The 16644-nt window shown below is 38.6% G+C and overlaps 1 protein-coding gene across 1 annotated transcript in view; it reads left to right on the plus strand.

Annotated features, from left to right (window-relative positions):
* The window catches only part of LOC142094546 (serine/threonine-protein phosphatase 4 regulatory subunit 1-like), a 55190-nt gene extending 40262 nt beyond the window's left edge, over window positions 1–14928 (plus strand). Inside the window, exons 18-20 of the mRNA XM_075176811.1 lie at window positions 7075–7209; window positions 7741–7882; window positions 9570–14928. Of these exons, the coding sequence (XP_075032912.1) occupies window positions 7075–7209; window positions 7741–7882; window positions 9570–9724 (432 nt within the window). The 3' untranslated portion in view covers window positions 9725–14928. The remainder of the gene's footprint in view (window positions 1–7074; window positions 7210–7740; window positions 7883–9569) is intronic.
* Window positions 14929–16644: the final 1716 nt, after the last annotated feature.

Below are 16644 nucleotides of genomic sequence, written 5' to 3' on the forward strand. Positions count from 1 at the left end.
TAGAAGACACCAATCTATTAACGTTTTAAGGCATTTCTTAATTAGGTTTGTTTTTATTGAGCTTTATAAATTACAGGATGTTTTGGTAATGTCCGAATAATCTTCTGTACCTTTAGAATTTTGCTGATTATATCCTCTGTGGTATATGCTGTTAATTTGCAAAAAAGTAAATAGATTAAATAAAAATAGGAACAGGTTCTGAGAATTACATATAGCAATATAGAGGACAATAGTCACAGGGTAATTGAATATGCAGTTATATCAGTATCAATGACAGCACTTAATAAATGAAACCGTCCTAGTCTCCCTGTCTAAATGGTTAAACTAGCCACAAAACCTACTACACTTTTCTTTTTGTTTGGCTGGTGTACATTTCATTTATTTAGTGGCGGCCTAGGCTAGTAGAGAGGGTTCGATGGGTGAAAACAGTCAGTGCTGGAATAATACATTGTATGAAGAATTGAAAACCAGAATATATCTATATAAATAGTGTGGGTGAGTTTAATTAGAATTTACTTTCTTGGGGGTGACTAGTGCCGGTTATATGGGCCACAACTTGCCTTTTGAGCCTTCACCTGTAGCCCCTACTACATCCTGATTTATGTGTCTTCTGGCTCTGCTTTATGCCCCAGCTCTTATTCTCTGCTTTATTCCCTGTAAAGCTTATCCCATGACCCCTTCATTATCATCATCATCATCAGTCCTTATTAAAAGATGGGGCACCAGGTGAAGCTCTGCAGGTCATAAAACAAATAATGAGAAGCTATTGGTATGAAGTATTGTGATCATGGGGATTCATAGACTAAATACAGGACTTATTTTTTTTAATTCTGCCTCCCAACATTTTAAAAAGCAAAAATTAGGGCACAAAAAAATCCTTCCCCCATGACCTGAGCAAATTACAGCTATAGCCACCAAATCCCACCCACATTATCGCATGGCCATGCCCCTTCTGGGGCCATGAAATGGGACAAAATAGAAACTGTTGGAAGGATTTGTTTTAAATGCTGCAGGGTATGGGTTTAATATGACTTGTGTGTTTATGGAATACATTAGATTTCAGGTAAATTACTGATTTTGCATGTGGGCCACTGCTTGTGCTTGTCTGCATGTACTATGTACATATAGATGAACTTATTACAAATACTAAGCTGTTACATTTTTTATGACTTCATGCCTTTTATACATATGTTGGCTGGTTACATAACTTGTGCTCAGATTGATCATATACCTGGTGCAGGTGGGATATTTGACTGAGGCTTGCATGCCTTTACATACATGGAATGATTGTGCATACAGAAACCATTGCGTATTGGAGAACACTTGTCACAGTGCATCCAACTCTGGGTATACATGGGCAGAGAACAGTTTTTTAATGTATTGCGTGCATGAGATTAGCACAGACTAATACATATAGCTTGCGTACTTTAGCATAAATGAGGGGAATGGTTACATGGTCAGGTATCCTGTTTTTTATGGATTTGTTACTGGCTCCAGGGAGTAACCACAAGTTTTTGCCTGGGGGAGGGGATTTTTTTTTTTTTCCTTTTACCAAAATATTTATAGTCTTCAGTATATACTTTTGTGACAAATTTGGCTATTACTGACCACTTCTACTGGTGCTGCTTGGCCACCAGGCACACTGACTGTAAGATGCATATTCAATTAGGATTTCTGTGCACGGAAATCCGCAATGTTGCAATACCAGGACCCGAGCAGCTGCGTATAATCGCGGGTGCAAACCCTAATTGACTATGCCTCTAGGTGTCAACTTCACACTAGAATAGCCGCTGCTACCACCAAGATCCTTCATCACCTGGAACAGCTTGGTTCTGGATAGTATGTAACTGGTGCAAGCACCTCTTTGCTGCTTCTTTGATAGATATATTGACCATACAGGCGAAGAGCACTTGGGTGGGTTGGATAGCGGCTCTCTACATTTCATGCAGTTGTTGATTCTAGTTATGCTTCTCAGTCAAATTGCCAGCCAGCTGTAGTTTACCATTATACAAGTAGAATATTTTAATAGCCAGTTGCCACTAACACCTAGAGAAATATGCTGGGGAAGCATGTACTGAAATATACAGGTGAAATTAATGTGGTATTCAAGGGATATAATCTTTATATGAATGAGATGTGCAAGGTTATGTTTTTCTTTAAAGATTTTCAGACCAGCATTGACTTGTGAGTGCTGCTTTACTTTCATAAATAAATTCTGGCCGACATTGTCAATGTATATTGGCAGTTAACAAGGTTTGGTAGCATTACAGAAAATGACTGCTCTTGCTTTAGAATGAATACTACAAAGGTGGAGACATGAGGTTTATTACAGCACTTATAAGTTGATCATTATTGGTCGATATTGTTAATCCGTTTTAGATTTTGTATTTTGGTTATGCAGACACTATTTGCAAAACGTTGCAACAATACTAAAGGAATTCTGTGTTTTACCTGGCTTCCAAAATCATGTAAGGTTTGGTCATGCCAAGTTAGTAGAGCAAAATATTATTTATTATTATTATTATTATTATTATTATTATTATTATTATTATTATCTTTTATTTGTTAGGTGCCACAAGATTTCCACAGCACCGTACACAGTACAAACAATAGACTATACAGGGTGAAACAGTATTGAACAATAAACAAATACCAAGACTTCAGAAACTCCAGACATGGCTAGTGTAGTGAAGTTGGAGCAGAAAAGTAGGTATAGAGACAGGAGGAAAGAGGGCCCGGCTCATGAAAGCTTACATCCTAAGGGAGGGTAAACAGACATCAGGCACAGAAGGGAGTCCGTTAAGGGGGATATAGCATGGGAGGAGTGAAGAGAGGCCAGGAGAAGAGGGGAGATGACTAGTGGAGGAGATAAGAAAGGGTTAGGTGGATGGCTGGTAGGCTTCATCATCATCATAATCACTTATTTATTTAGCGCCACTAATTCCGCAGCACTGTACAGAGAACCCATTCACATCAGTCCCTGCCCCATTGGAGCTTCCCTGAATTCCCTAATGTAGACACATACTCACACACAGACACGGAGGGAGACAGAGAGGGGAGACAGACAAGGAGAGACTAGGGTCAATTTTGATAGCAGCCAATTAACCTACCAGTATGTTTTTGGAGTGTGGGAGGAAACCGGAGCACCCGGAGGAAACCTACGCAAACACAGGGAGAACATACAAGCTCCGCACAGAGAAGGCCATGGTCGGGAATCAAACTCATGACCCCAGTGCTGTGAGGCAGAAGTGCTAATCACTAGGCCATCGTGCTGCCCAGGAACAGATGAGTTTTAAGTGCCCATTTGAAGGAGCACAGGTTAGGGAGCAGACGGATGGAGCGAGGGAGGTCATTCCAGTGAAGGGGGGCAGCATGGGAGAAATTTTGAATCCTGGAGTGGGATGAGGAGATGCGACGGTCATTGGCCGAGCGCAGGCAGTGAGTTGGGAGTGTGACTGGAGAGGAGGTTAAAAATATAGGGGGCAGGAGAGTGGGAGAGAGCCTTGTAGGTGATGGTGAGGCGTTCGAAAAGGAATCTGTAGGGGAAGGAGAGGCAGTGTGTAAGGCAAGGCAGAGAGGGGAGAATATATTACACATACACTTTATGCAACAGATAATATGCAGTTCTAGGCTTCTGTTAAAGAAATTAAGGGGGTGGTCAGGTAAAATAATATAAGTAAATACATCAGCTAAAGAAACCAAGTTTTAACTTCAGACAGTAGATGGCTGTAGCGCTACATCTAACAACATATAAAAATGTAAGAAATTCAATAACAACATCTGGTGTGTCTTATCTGTGTCTTATCTACATAGTTTGAAGGGTTTAAGATTTATTGCTGCCTTCCCTCATTACACTATGTGCTTAGTCCCCTGCACTAGGTACACACCACAATAACACTAGAGATCTCATTAAAATAAAATTGCTCACTCCTAAAAATTCAGTTGCAGCCAGACTCTGAAAGCCAATTTACGTTTTTTTGACCATGGACGGACATACATACATAATGGGGCATATTCAATTGACGGCGGGATCGCCGAAAATCCAGCGCTCAAAAAATATTACCGTTATTACGGTAATCCTGCGCGGGAAAACCGTTAATACAGTAATTTACTCGCTGGATTTCGCGAGCTGATATCCAGCGAGATATTACCGTATTAACGGTAATATTTTTTGAGCGTGGGATTTTCGGCGATCCCGCCGTCAATTGAATATGCCCCAATGTGTTTGTTTTCATCATATAGCAATATGTGTGTTTCATAAAATATTTATGTAATCTCAACAACGACTGATCACTTCTTATATTGGAATGTTAGCAGCATGTCACTACTTCCATAGCTTATTGCTGCATGTAGTCATCATAGGTTTACCTGAAGTTGCATAAGTGAATTGGAGGGTATACTGGTGGTATGAGAAGAGGGACTCTTGTCTCTATCAAGGTAATTGGGGTAAGTTAAATCATGTGTATGACAGGGGATGATTGATTGTAGTTTATGGAGTACATTTTGGGGTTCTTTTTTATAAGGTGCAGGCAATCGCCACAACAGAAATTAATTTGATGATTAAAGTTAATATGCAGTATATTTTGCAGCAGGTTAGAAGGATGCATTGGATTGTTAAACAAGAATGTTCACAGCAAACATGTGATAAGCATTTGTCTGCTGTTTTCCTCATGTTTAAGAGGAAGCTATTTCAACCATATTGAAGGAGGAGTTTATTATGGCTTATGTAATTAAACAGGTGGATTAATAGTGTTCATTATACTCTATAGAAGTAATGGGAGAAGATCTGATCACTCCCAGGTACGGCTGTATACCCTGTACTTGCTGCTTACACTTGGCCTTTGATGGCTGATGGTTGTGGCAACATATCTGTGAAAAGGTGGAAAGGGTTTGAAACCTATGGTTGCTGTTTGAATTTAGCATCAGGTAGCTGGTGGTTTGGGCTGAAGATTGTAATACCCTATCATTCATTGATGCATGGACTTAGTGTTGCCTAGACTCTGTATTGGGTGACTAGGGATTTTTCACATTATCTGTGCTTCAATGCATTTAAGAGGATTCACTACAACTGCTGTCTGGACCTAACATCAGAGTAGTGATGTCATAGGTGCAATATCTGTTATCCAGTGGTAACATAATATTCAAACCCTGTGTTGCCTGCTTGGATTTGACGTCTGAAGGCTTGTGGTTTGTGCATGATATTTCTGAGTTAACGTTAATAAGAGGAAATAAGCTATGCATGCTGTCTGTACTTGGTCAGATAGATGGTGGAGTCCAACATTAGGGTTTGTGCACACCTATCTGTATATATAAATAGGTAGATATCCGATAGATGTGAGATGTATAGATAACCCAGATTTTCCCCCCACTCTCCACTAGCAGTTTGAATGGTTTATCTATATGCTTTCTCCCACCAGAAATGGGCAATAATTCCACCACGATCAGTGTTCTCCCCCAGCACCTATTTCTTGGGTGCTCTATCCTGCTCTGGGAGCCCAACAGAGTCCTATTACAATAGAATATGCCATTGTTTCTCCTATTAGAACAGGCACTATGTGAGCACTACAGCCAGCAGTGTGTGTTAGACCACTGACCACCAGTCTGACCAGTCCTGGCAGGTGTGGGCAATAACCTCCAATATTTTTCAATATTATTGAAAAAGATTACATCCGCTACTTCTTAATGCCACTCGGCTGGCAAAATTTTCTGGGGGAGAACACGAACGATAATTATTCACTCCATTTATGCTCAAATAAGGATCTAGCTTGGCTGTGCACCCAGATAAGCTTGGGCCAGCTAGACCGAAGCTATGGTAATCTACTATTTTCTTCTGCAAGGTGTGATAAATGTGTGGGGATATCTAGTCACTTCTTATGATGTAGTAAATAGTGATGGTATCTGGACAGGCTTTGTAAAACTGTTGGTGATTATCACAAATTGTTTTCCAATACTGTGTGTTTGGCAGCTTTTGGGTATTCAGCGAATGGTGAAGGGTTTTGTATGGTCATAGGTTAAGGTTATGAGAGTCTACAGATTATGGCTAATGATATAACAGTTTATTAGTCTGATTCAGCTAAGGAGATTAAGTGACTTGGCAAGGCTTTGAAACTTGGTCTGGAGGTGGCTCATTTATCTCAAATGAAGCAATAATCCTGGCTAGAATATGGTTCTTATGTAACGTGTGTAATAAGCTTTATTTTGTTAGCAGAATTGGTGCCATTTGAAAAGACTCTACCTCTAGACCATGCATAGGGCTGGTTATTCATGGTAATACTAGTCTGTGGCATAAAGGTGTTCAGGTTATTAATGGATATTGCTTAGCATCTTATGTATGATTAAAAGGGTGACAAGTATCTACTTAACCCCAAGGTTTTGGTATCTTTTAAATAGTTTGAACTGTTTAAAACTCTAGTCCCACATTTGCAAACTGAAACCCATTTATAGTACAGTATATACATGACTTAGTGGAGCAAGTGTCTCAAACATAACCTTGTTTAGTATCCAGTATTTGCTTCAATTGAAGGAACAACTTCAATTAATGATACATGTTCATTTGGCAATTCCAGTTATTGGTCTGATGTAACTGGATATCCCCAACAAGTGTGACTAATGTTGTTGAATGGTATACAGGAGTAGGTCTAGAGTAAGTTGACACCCTTCATTAAATATGTGGGTTGTAAATGGTTTCATCTATGGTTGGTTGGGGAGTCAGAGAAAATGCAGATAACTTATGGGAAAATAGTGAGCAGGCTTGGATTCTCAGTGGTTTACCATAATCTGTATGGTAATTTAGCTTGGTTGCAATCAGGCCAGGACAGACAGCAGTAGGAGTATTAATGTGCTTCTTAATAAAAGCTGTGGTCATTTTATACCTAAAAGCAATGTGTTGTTACACTTATTGTGAGTATATCGCAAATGGTGTTTAGTTGGGCTTGGGGACCATACCGAATCCACAAGTCAGGCATTCTATTGTAAGCATTTGGTATGTGGTGTTGAGCAATCAATATTAAATTATTACTCCTATATGTATAGATATGTGCTGCTCACCTTTTTGTTGTGTTTTATGTTTCACAGATTGTGGCAATGTTGCAGAAATTCTATGCAAATGGTGAAAACGAGTTGGGCATTAACTTCATTAACGAACTTATTCTACAGTTCAGACATTCTTCCAAGTGGGTAGGACGCCAGGCGTTTGCTTTCATCTGCCAGGTAATTTGTATTTTTTTATTCTTCTGTTCCTTTTTAATCTCTCCCAACACTTCCTTGAGAAGTGTCATCCTTTCTTGGAATTGGAATAAATATATTTTATTGCACTATGAAGGGAACATAGACCAGAGACCGGAAAAACAAAACATCTTTTGGAATTCTGACACGCTACTTTAACGAAAATAGTCCAACACCATTAATTTATCTAAAGTGCATGTAGTACTAACTGGTAAGCCAGCTACAAGTAGACCCAATACCCTGGATCTATTATTGTAAACTGGTAGAGGAGGCTTTATTCCAATCTCCTCTGCCAGTTTTTCATGCCCCAGTTCTATATTATCCCCAAGATATCAGAATAATATTATGGGAAATTGTTGTAAACCCCTGAAACTGTCATATATGTTTGTGGAGGTTATTAGTAGCCCTTATATAAAAAGGACCAATAAAGCCCTGATGCAAATCGCTTTATATATAAGAAAATGGAGGTGACATTTTGTTGAAACACTTGAATATTAGCTGTTTATTCTCCGGCAGGCGGTGGTAAATGAGGAATGTATGCCCGCAGAGCAGTTTGTTACACACTTGCTCCCCAACCTGCTCAGCCTCGCATCTGATCCTGTGCCCAATGTAAGAGTCTTACTTGCTAAGGCCCTCAAGCAGACACTCTTGGAAAAAGGTAAATGTTTTTTCTTCACACCTACCCTTTCTGTACTTTTAATATGTACTTTAAACATGTCTTTGTATTTCGTTATTTATCACTTTTTGAATCTAGAAAGTACATGGAAAATGAATGTAAATTGATATTTAATGGGTATTAGATATATAAAGGGGATTGTTCTGAAGTAAAACAATAAAGAAACTATGTGTAATAATATATGTTACGTCATAAAATCCGTTTTCATTAGGCCACACAATCTATTGTATTGTGAGACAGTTGTTACATCTCAGTTAGATTGAAGGGAGACAATTGTACAGAGATAAAGGTATTCTGCTGATGAAAAAGCAAACAGGGAAACTGTACTTTATGGTCAGCACCATCATAGAAATGACTTTGCATGCAGATGTGCTCACACCATCATAGATATTGGGTCAAGTCATAAAATAATTATATTTATATGTTCATCCCTTAATATATTAATTAGAGTAACACAAAGGGAAAATTGAACCACATTAAAATGTTGAATTTCTATAAAGCAGGGGTGCACAACCTTTTTTGGTCTGTGGGCCACATGCGGAGAATATACTCATTCGAGTGGTCTGCAATGAGACGTAAATTGTTTAAAAATGTAAACTATGTAGAAAAGTTGAACCTCTCTGCAGTTATTCCATACCTCTCAACATCTGTAAAAAAAAGTCCCTGTGGGGCTTGAAATGTGCGGTCATGTCTTCACCTTAAAACATTTCTCCCTCCCCTAATGCATTACTTACCTCCCACCCCTTGCTCCTGTACCGCATTTCTCCATCCTACCTCATATTTGTAAGTTTCCCACCCCTTTCTTGTAGCAAATATCCCCTGTGCATTTCTTATTACTTTTGTGTTGAGGACAAGGTGTCTCCAAGTTGCCAATTCGTTATAATATGTAATAATACTTGGTTATACTATGTGATCATGTCTGTCTTGTGAGACTAAGTTCCTCAGTACAGTGATAATCTGGCAGCAATCATTCGGTTTTGCTGCCAGACTGTCGGTTTATTGGCAAATGGCCAGGTCTCTGTGGCTGATCCCCCCCCCCCCTCCCACATTAAGACCCAAGTGATATACAGGGTGGGAGCAGGATGCTAATTTCGTATTTCTGTTTTGGTATCCCAATTCTCCCTGTTTCCTCTACTACGCAAATATGACTGTGCTTTAAATAAATAACTGTAGCACAAGAAAAGTGTTGTGTTTTGTTTTTTTTTTTTAATCAAAAAGAGTAGATTTCCTAGTGAAGTGCTCAGGGGTGTTCTTCGCCCTATACCCCATGAGACCCCTCTCTCTCCAGAACAGCCTGTATGAAAAGATTTTTTTGACTTAGACCACTCATTGCTTGGTCATACATTGGTTACGTGGGATAGAAAGGGAAGTCTTCTCTCTCCCTTGTACTTACTGTGTCCTCATACAGTGAAACTGAATGAAATGGAGGTTCTGGGGAAGCAACACAAGGCAAGGTTCTCACCTTAATCATGGTATGAACAACCTTGGAAGATCATATTCTGCTAGCCAAGTAGTAGGAAGCTTTTTGGGTAAAGAAGTACACACATCTACTTTATGTTTAAACATAAGTTAACATTTTATAAACCATTTTAATTGAAGTGCCCTTTAAACTGTATCTAAGAATAATGCACTATGTAAGGAAATACTGATGGTTCAACAATTCTTCCAGCATACTTTACCAGCTTGGGCAACCCACACCTGGATGCGGTGGAGAAGACTGTGCAGGCCATGCAGCTGGACAGAGACCAAGATGTGCGATTCTTCTCTGCAGCAGAGCCAAAGCGACACCTGAGCAGCACCCCACTGGAACAATCTGTCGACTGATTTCATCATTTAACCTGTGTGTATGGGGTTTTCTCAAATGTTTCCTATGGGTCAGCCAATCCTTCTCTGTAAAATATTGCTGACCTCTTCCCTGAGCACACCCCTAAAAAAAAAGTCAAACTTTTAATGGCATGAGACACATTTTATCCCATTTTTAAAATATATATATTTAAAGTTTGCTTTATTTAAAAACAGATATGCAAACAAATGCATGCCGCAGCAATGATGTCTGAGCACTTGTCTCTTTGACACATCTTTAAACCCCATTCATTATATAATCTGCTCCACGAACCAAGGGCTTTAACCGTGATCGCAAAACACAAAAAGCCAATGTTTTGTGCTTGTGTATATACCTGTATAAGATGGAAAGCTGTACACTATCTACTTCTGTAATATGTTTTTGAATATATTTTATATATTTTTTTAACAAAAAAAAAGAAAAAGAAAAAACCTGTGGTTGAGTAAATAAAGGGGGAGGTGGGATTTACGAACTATTGTAAAATATATCCACAAGATTTTAAAATCTGATTCATACAGCCTGGAGTGTCCACTCTGAGACTGGTTATTGCTCTGCCCATATCAAATTGAAGGCAATTAAACACTCTGATCCGTGTTTTTCAGTGCTAATCATGTATAACTCTGACAGTGTAGTGAGTGATAGCAACTTGTAAGGTGAACAATAGTCAAGATGGAAAAAAATTGTAGAAAATCCATAAGCCATTTCAGTATATTAAATGTTTTGTAAAACAGATATATTAATGGCATTCACTTTTTCACTCTGGCAAGCTCTTTTGGATTACATCTATTTCTTGCATATTAAAAGAAAATTCAGGCAGCTTTATTCTAAAGGCAGCTTTCATCGAATTGGTTTTATTTTTAGAATTTGACTTATAGGGAACCTTTATGAGAACTAGTGCAATGGATAACTGTAACAGCTAGAATCTGATTGGTTGCTTTGGGCAGCACTTACAGTTTTTTAAACGTGAACAGGGCTTGTGTATGTTGAGATGCTGCTCATTGGATGAGCCATGGTAGGCGGTCTCCACATCTTGCAAGTTCTACCCATTTTTAAATTGTTTTGAAACTTTTTTTTTAAAACGTATTAATTGATGGGTGACTAACTCATCCCGCATTGTCCTCCAAGTTTCACTTGTTTGCAGGCTGGAGCTCCCATTAGGATAATCTAGGATGGTGCCAAGGTTTATGAAACTGCTAAAACATTAGATGAGTATTGTCACTCATTCAGGGTTTTTAATTTGCCCGCAGTGCCCTCATTTTGATCACCACCCTCTGACATGGAGGATCTGCAGTCTCTCCTCCATGACAGTGATTTGCTAGGAGTGTGTAACTGGATGCCCCCCAAACAAGGTAAAAAGGGGAGAGTGCCTAAGGGAAGAGGGTACCTAGGACACTTGCGTAGGACCTGTTTGTTTGGGTGGAGGTTGTTGCAAAGTATTAAGCCTCAAAGTTTTCTATAATTCACCTGTCTCCCATCTCATTTTAAGAAGCACAACTTCACTCTGATACTTTAATGTAAAGCTGTCACAATAATATTCTGAAAACTCTGATGACACCGCTTGCTAGTGATAGTTCAGTATGATATCCTAAAATGGTCACAGTGTATATATTACAACACTCTAATAATACATTCCATGTAAATAGTGTAGCGAACAGTGTGGGTTAATCAGACTGCAGACTTACCACTTTGCTTGAAAGTTTGTTTTTGCTTTCAGCAAGTGGGCTGAAAAGCTTATCAACTGTAGGTATCTATATGATCAAATCATGTTTGAAAATAAACTGAATTTTTGTAACGGCAGTGTTGCAATGACGTTTTATGGGCAAGATGGTGTTTGAGACAGAATTTGCTGTGTATAACCTCAGTTTTCGTCTCGCAGTATAGGTTTTGGAAATTCTTGCAGGGTAACGTGTGACAGTAAGTGGACATCAGGGACATCTTTTCTTAAAATTGTGCAGTTTGTTATATTAAATTCTTTGCTATATATGTAGTTTTACTGCGGGCAACTAGCGCAGATAGGTTTTGCAACCAGATCTCCGTTGAATGTTATGAGATGATGTTAAGATCAGGACATTGATATATAATGAACACGCTTATCTGAAATTCATGCACAGGAAAAACATGCTCATGCAAATATATGTGCTGCAGTGTAAGACCATGTCCCTTTGTGTGCAAACCTAGCCACATGCTGTCATAACAAGCAATAAACCCTTTCTGTGTTGTAAATTTAGCCCCCAGTGTATCCAAAGCATCCGCTACATCCCTGGGCTAAATCATGGTTCATTCTTAACAATTGTGCATTTGACTATTTGTAAGAAAATTAGCTTGTGATTATTCTACTTTCACGTGCACTTTTAGATCTTCTTTTGTCATCTCATTAATTGACCTTGTATGTAAGATTTTGTCCTAGCAAAGTATGCACACTGTATATGCTATGTCACCAGAATACGCACAAACACCTACTAACTGAATATATTCCGTATAGTTGTGAGTTGACAAAATGAAAATGATGTAGTAATCTGATCATTTAATTGTATAAGCAGTTGTGTATTTCAGCCATGTCCATAACATTTAGCAATATGCTTCACTTGTGTGTACGTACAGTGCTAGATGAAATCTAGAAGGGTCTTGCTGGACACTAAAACACATAAATCCTAGTACGTGTCTCTAGAGTGGTGCCATTTTACATTTACAGGCAAGGCTACAAGGGAATTAGAATAAAAATGTTGTGTGCTGCCCCCCCCCCCCCCCCCCACCCCTTTTCAATAATCAAGGAATAACAGACAAATGTATACCAAAATTACTGCTTACCAAGTTTTGACAAGATGGCAAAACAATAGTTTTATAAACCGAGAGCAGTAGATGAGTGGAAGAAACTTCCAGCAAATGTAGTTGAAAAATCCACAGTAACTGTATGTAAAATTGTTGACGTTAACTCAGCTTTGTTTGGAGACCGACATTTTAACAAAGTGGGCAGAATAGACGGGCCTTTGAGATGTAATCTGTCAACACAAACCTCACATTTTTACATTTCTACTATGGAGGCAAAGTCTTTCTGCATAATTACAATTTGTGGTGATGCAAGAGTAACGCTATAGTTGTTCCTAGAGATTCATATGAGCCCTTTTCTTGAAAGAGTAGATTGCCCGCTTTTAAATGAGTCACTGACTTGCAATGTTACCGGTAGAGTGGAGCTAGTGGCTCTCTGAGAAACACCCTCACCCTGTTCCACCTCTAGGAAGTCTAATGCCCTGAGAAATTGCCCTCTCGATCCTAATCCTTTTATTACATGATAAAATAACAAATGTGAACAACGTCTAGCTGGCAAGACATGCCAGCAGCTATAGCTTTCTCGGGGATGCTGGTGATGACAGAACAGTTATGAGGCTGCAAATTTGTCCCAGGTGTCACTATTTGGTATAGCATTGATCTACACAGTTCTGCCAACCCTTCTTTTATTCATTTCATTGCAGTATATCTTCTAGACTATTAAAATATTGTGTTTATATTACCGGTTGAATTTCACAGTTGTGTATGGACAATTGCATTTTTTGGCACTAACCTCTGTATAATACACCCACTACTGAAATTTGTGCCAAGTTTCAGATTCTTGTACAAGTAGCAGTATCGGTTTACTGAACTGCAAGTGGTGACACAGTGCAGGGGGATATTATGGCAACTCAGTATGTTTGCTACAGATGGCTTGTGTCTTATAGTCTTATTTTAGTGTACTTGATGCCTATTCAGAGAGGCAGCCATTTTGTGGGGAGAACCATTATTATTGACAGTGCAACCTACCCCCTCACTCTTTGTGTCTCAGTGATATCACTCCTTCCTAGTAACATGACAGCTGTAACAGAAGTACAACTTTCAAAATGGCTGGCTGCACTGTAGGTAGGCGACTTTAAACAGCGCTTCTACATGAAGTCTGAATTATTCATCATTGTGCTAGAATAAAAAAAAAATACAGCATCAAAAGATATGAAAGCATGTTCTGGAAAAATGTGTTTTAACCTATTTTATAACTGAGAGCTAATTGATTGCTATGGGTTGCAGAGATTTTTTTGCTGCTGTTCCCTTACTATTAAATATATAAATATCTTGTTTTTTCAATTTGAAACAACTGCAGTCTCTGACGTGTACCATTCTCTCTGCCAGAGAGTTTCCTGTCTTGTTTTCGCATTTTAGTGCTGAATTTATGTTTCAAGTCATCGCCACACAAAACCAAGATATATGATAACATTCCCGCAGTTAGGAACAGACATTTGGATGTTCCTGACCACAATTCCTAGATGTCGGACATTTACATGTTTTTTTGTTTTGCCTTCATATTTTCACTGTTTTAAAATTGTGTAGAGATTGTTTCATGGTTTTCTCTTATATTTACAATACAAAAGTTACAGTTTGGCAGCTACCAGTTGATAACTGTGTTTATAATCTGTTAATGACTGGGTCTGTGCTCAGTAGCGCACTTTGTATAAAATAGACTCACCTCAGTCTTTGTTAAGGTACAATGTGTTCAGTGTTGGACTTTTTTCACTCTTCTGTATAGTGTCTTATTTTCCATGCTGCTTTTCCTTGTTACAATGTCAGCACTTACCTTCACTTCCGTGGATTGGAAACCGACTGTTCCAGCAGCCATACGAGCTGTTCCTTTATGATGGACACTTTAAATGATCTCACCCCTTAACTGTGTATATACATAGTGTTCTGGAGAGCAGTTTCTATTAATCTCAATAAAACTGTAGATTTCTATTTATGAAATGTATGTTTTTGTTTTTGTTGTGGTTTTGGTATTCTCATGCAAGTCCTCCTATAACCAGAGTAACAGAAATGCCATGCTGCATGTACATCTGAATATATTATTACTGAAGGTGTTCAATGGATAAATCTAGATATGTATATATAACTTTAGCCTAACGGCATAATCCATGTACTAATATAGTCAGTTGTCCCTATACTCAGAGCTTCAACCAAACACATTCTATCCTATAAACCTTGAAATTCTAAACATCAGGTACATATGGTTGAGGCAGCCATGTTGTAAGGTGGACCTCCTGAGGTTTTCCATCTTTGGGAAGAGACAACATCAGTACAGTGCTTGATATACTTTACTAGAATGTAAATTTGTTTTCATGATCCACTGATTTCCTAATGCGTACTTTAAAATTCAGGAATTGTGTGTGTATGTATAAATAAACACACAAATTACCCACATACAGTATTCCATGCGATCATAGTACCTTAGTTTGTGTTTTGCTGCATGTTTTCAGTACATTTTATGTATTTGCAATGCAAAAGTTATAAAATAGTGTGTACAGTAAACAGGACTGGATATTTTGTTTTTTCAAATTTAACATTTTATTTTTCTGAACAGATGTGTTTTTTTATGGAAAGTCCACCACGTGTACACATTTTATAATCTGCAACAAACTGTTTAAGACAATAATACAATGTAGCAAATTACAAATTGATTTATCAGTTTGCACCTTTATCGCCTGGATTTTATACCAACTTTTCTTGGTCCCTTGAAAAACAGAGACTGGATCCTAGTACTTATTGTATGCACAGCGTTTGTAAAGCAGTAGGAGGGTCAAAGGACTGGCATTGGTATCCTAAGCACTGGCATTGGTATCTTAAGTCAAAACAGATTGGTAAAAATGTTTGTCCATAAGGGTAATATTGCAATCCATTTTTATTTTTTTAAATAACACACATTTAGTTTTCTGAATGTGATTGAAGGAGGCAGTGATGCAAATGCATTTAATTTATCTTTGCAAATCTATAACCTTAATGTACACACATAAATGGGTAATGCAGCAATGAGACATGAGACTAATAGTAGAGAGGAAGACACTTGCTGGGGCAAGCTTATAAATTGGCTTGAGTCTGCGGTGGCTAATTGCCAACAGCAGCGTTTGCATATGTATTGACTTACATTTTTTGCAGAAATGAAAATTATGTATATTTTGTGACCACTAGGTGTCACCACTGTATTAACTAACTGTTCCCAGTCCTAACTTTTGCACAGCTCTCATTATTTGATAAAATTGTGATCCTATCTGATAGTTTCTATTTTATTTTTAATTTTTATTTTTTTAAAGGAGCATTTTGATGCTCTTTACATATAGAGCATATGAATTGCAAGAATAATATTTGTGTGTGTGTGTGTGTATATATATATATATATATATATATATATATATATATATATATATAGTGTGTGTACACAAAAATCTTTACAACTAGATACTACTTGGCAGCTGTCATGTTAAGACCTGGGTCTGGAGAGCTCCACTCCTCTGCCAGCTCTGGCCTGGTAGTAGTGTCGGGTAACGTGCAAGTGTCACCACTTTCTAGTGAGGGTAATCTAAATCTGGGTGCCCCATTACAGTACACCTTTGGGCTCTTATTGGGATTCACCCAGCCAGCCCCCCCCCCCCCCCCCCCAATCTGGATGCATCAAGTTTGTCACTCCAGTCACCCAGAGGTCCTATCTGATCCTCCGCATGGTGTTCCACATTACAACAGTGAAGCAAATCAATCGGGCTAGACTTGTCCGCCAGATGTCAACTGCATAAAACTAGAACTGGAGCCAGACAGCTCCCGGTGCAGACGTGGCGGCTGAACATAACAGGATCACAGTGATTCTTAAAACAAAGAAGGAGGGCAGTGAGTTCTTGATGTTTCATACTATTTTTAATCCTGACAATCTTGTCTGATGTCTTTAAAAAGTGTGCACACCACAAGGCAGTTTACATTTCGTACGCTCAGCCCTTCAAGAGGAAAGCATTTGCCCAACAGAGAAGACTAATCTGTCATTCAGTTTTCCTGAACAGTCTCGTTGATGTTGACTCTTCTGGATTTATTTCTCCAAAATTCAGATCCATTTAATATATTTGTG

This window comes from Mixophyes fleayi, chromosome 6 (genome assembly GCF_038048845.1).
Source record: "Mixophyes fleayi isolate aMixFle1 chromosome 6, aMixFle1.hap1, whole genome shotgun sequence".
In the NCBI taxonomy this organism is placed as follows: Eukaryota; Metazoa; Chordata; class Amphibia; order Anura; family Limnodynastidae; genus Mixophyes; species Mixophyes fleayi.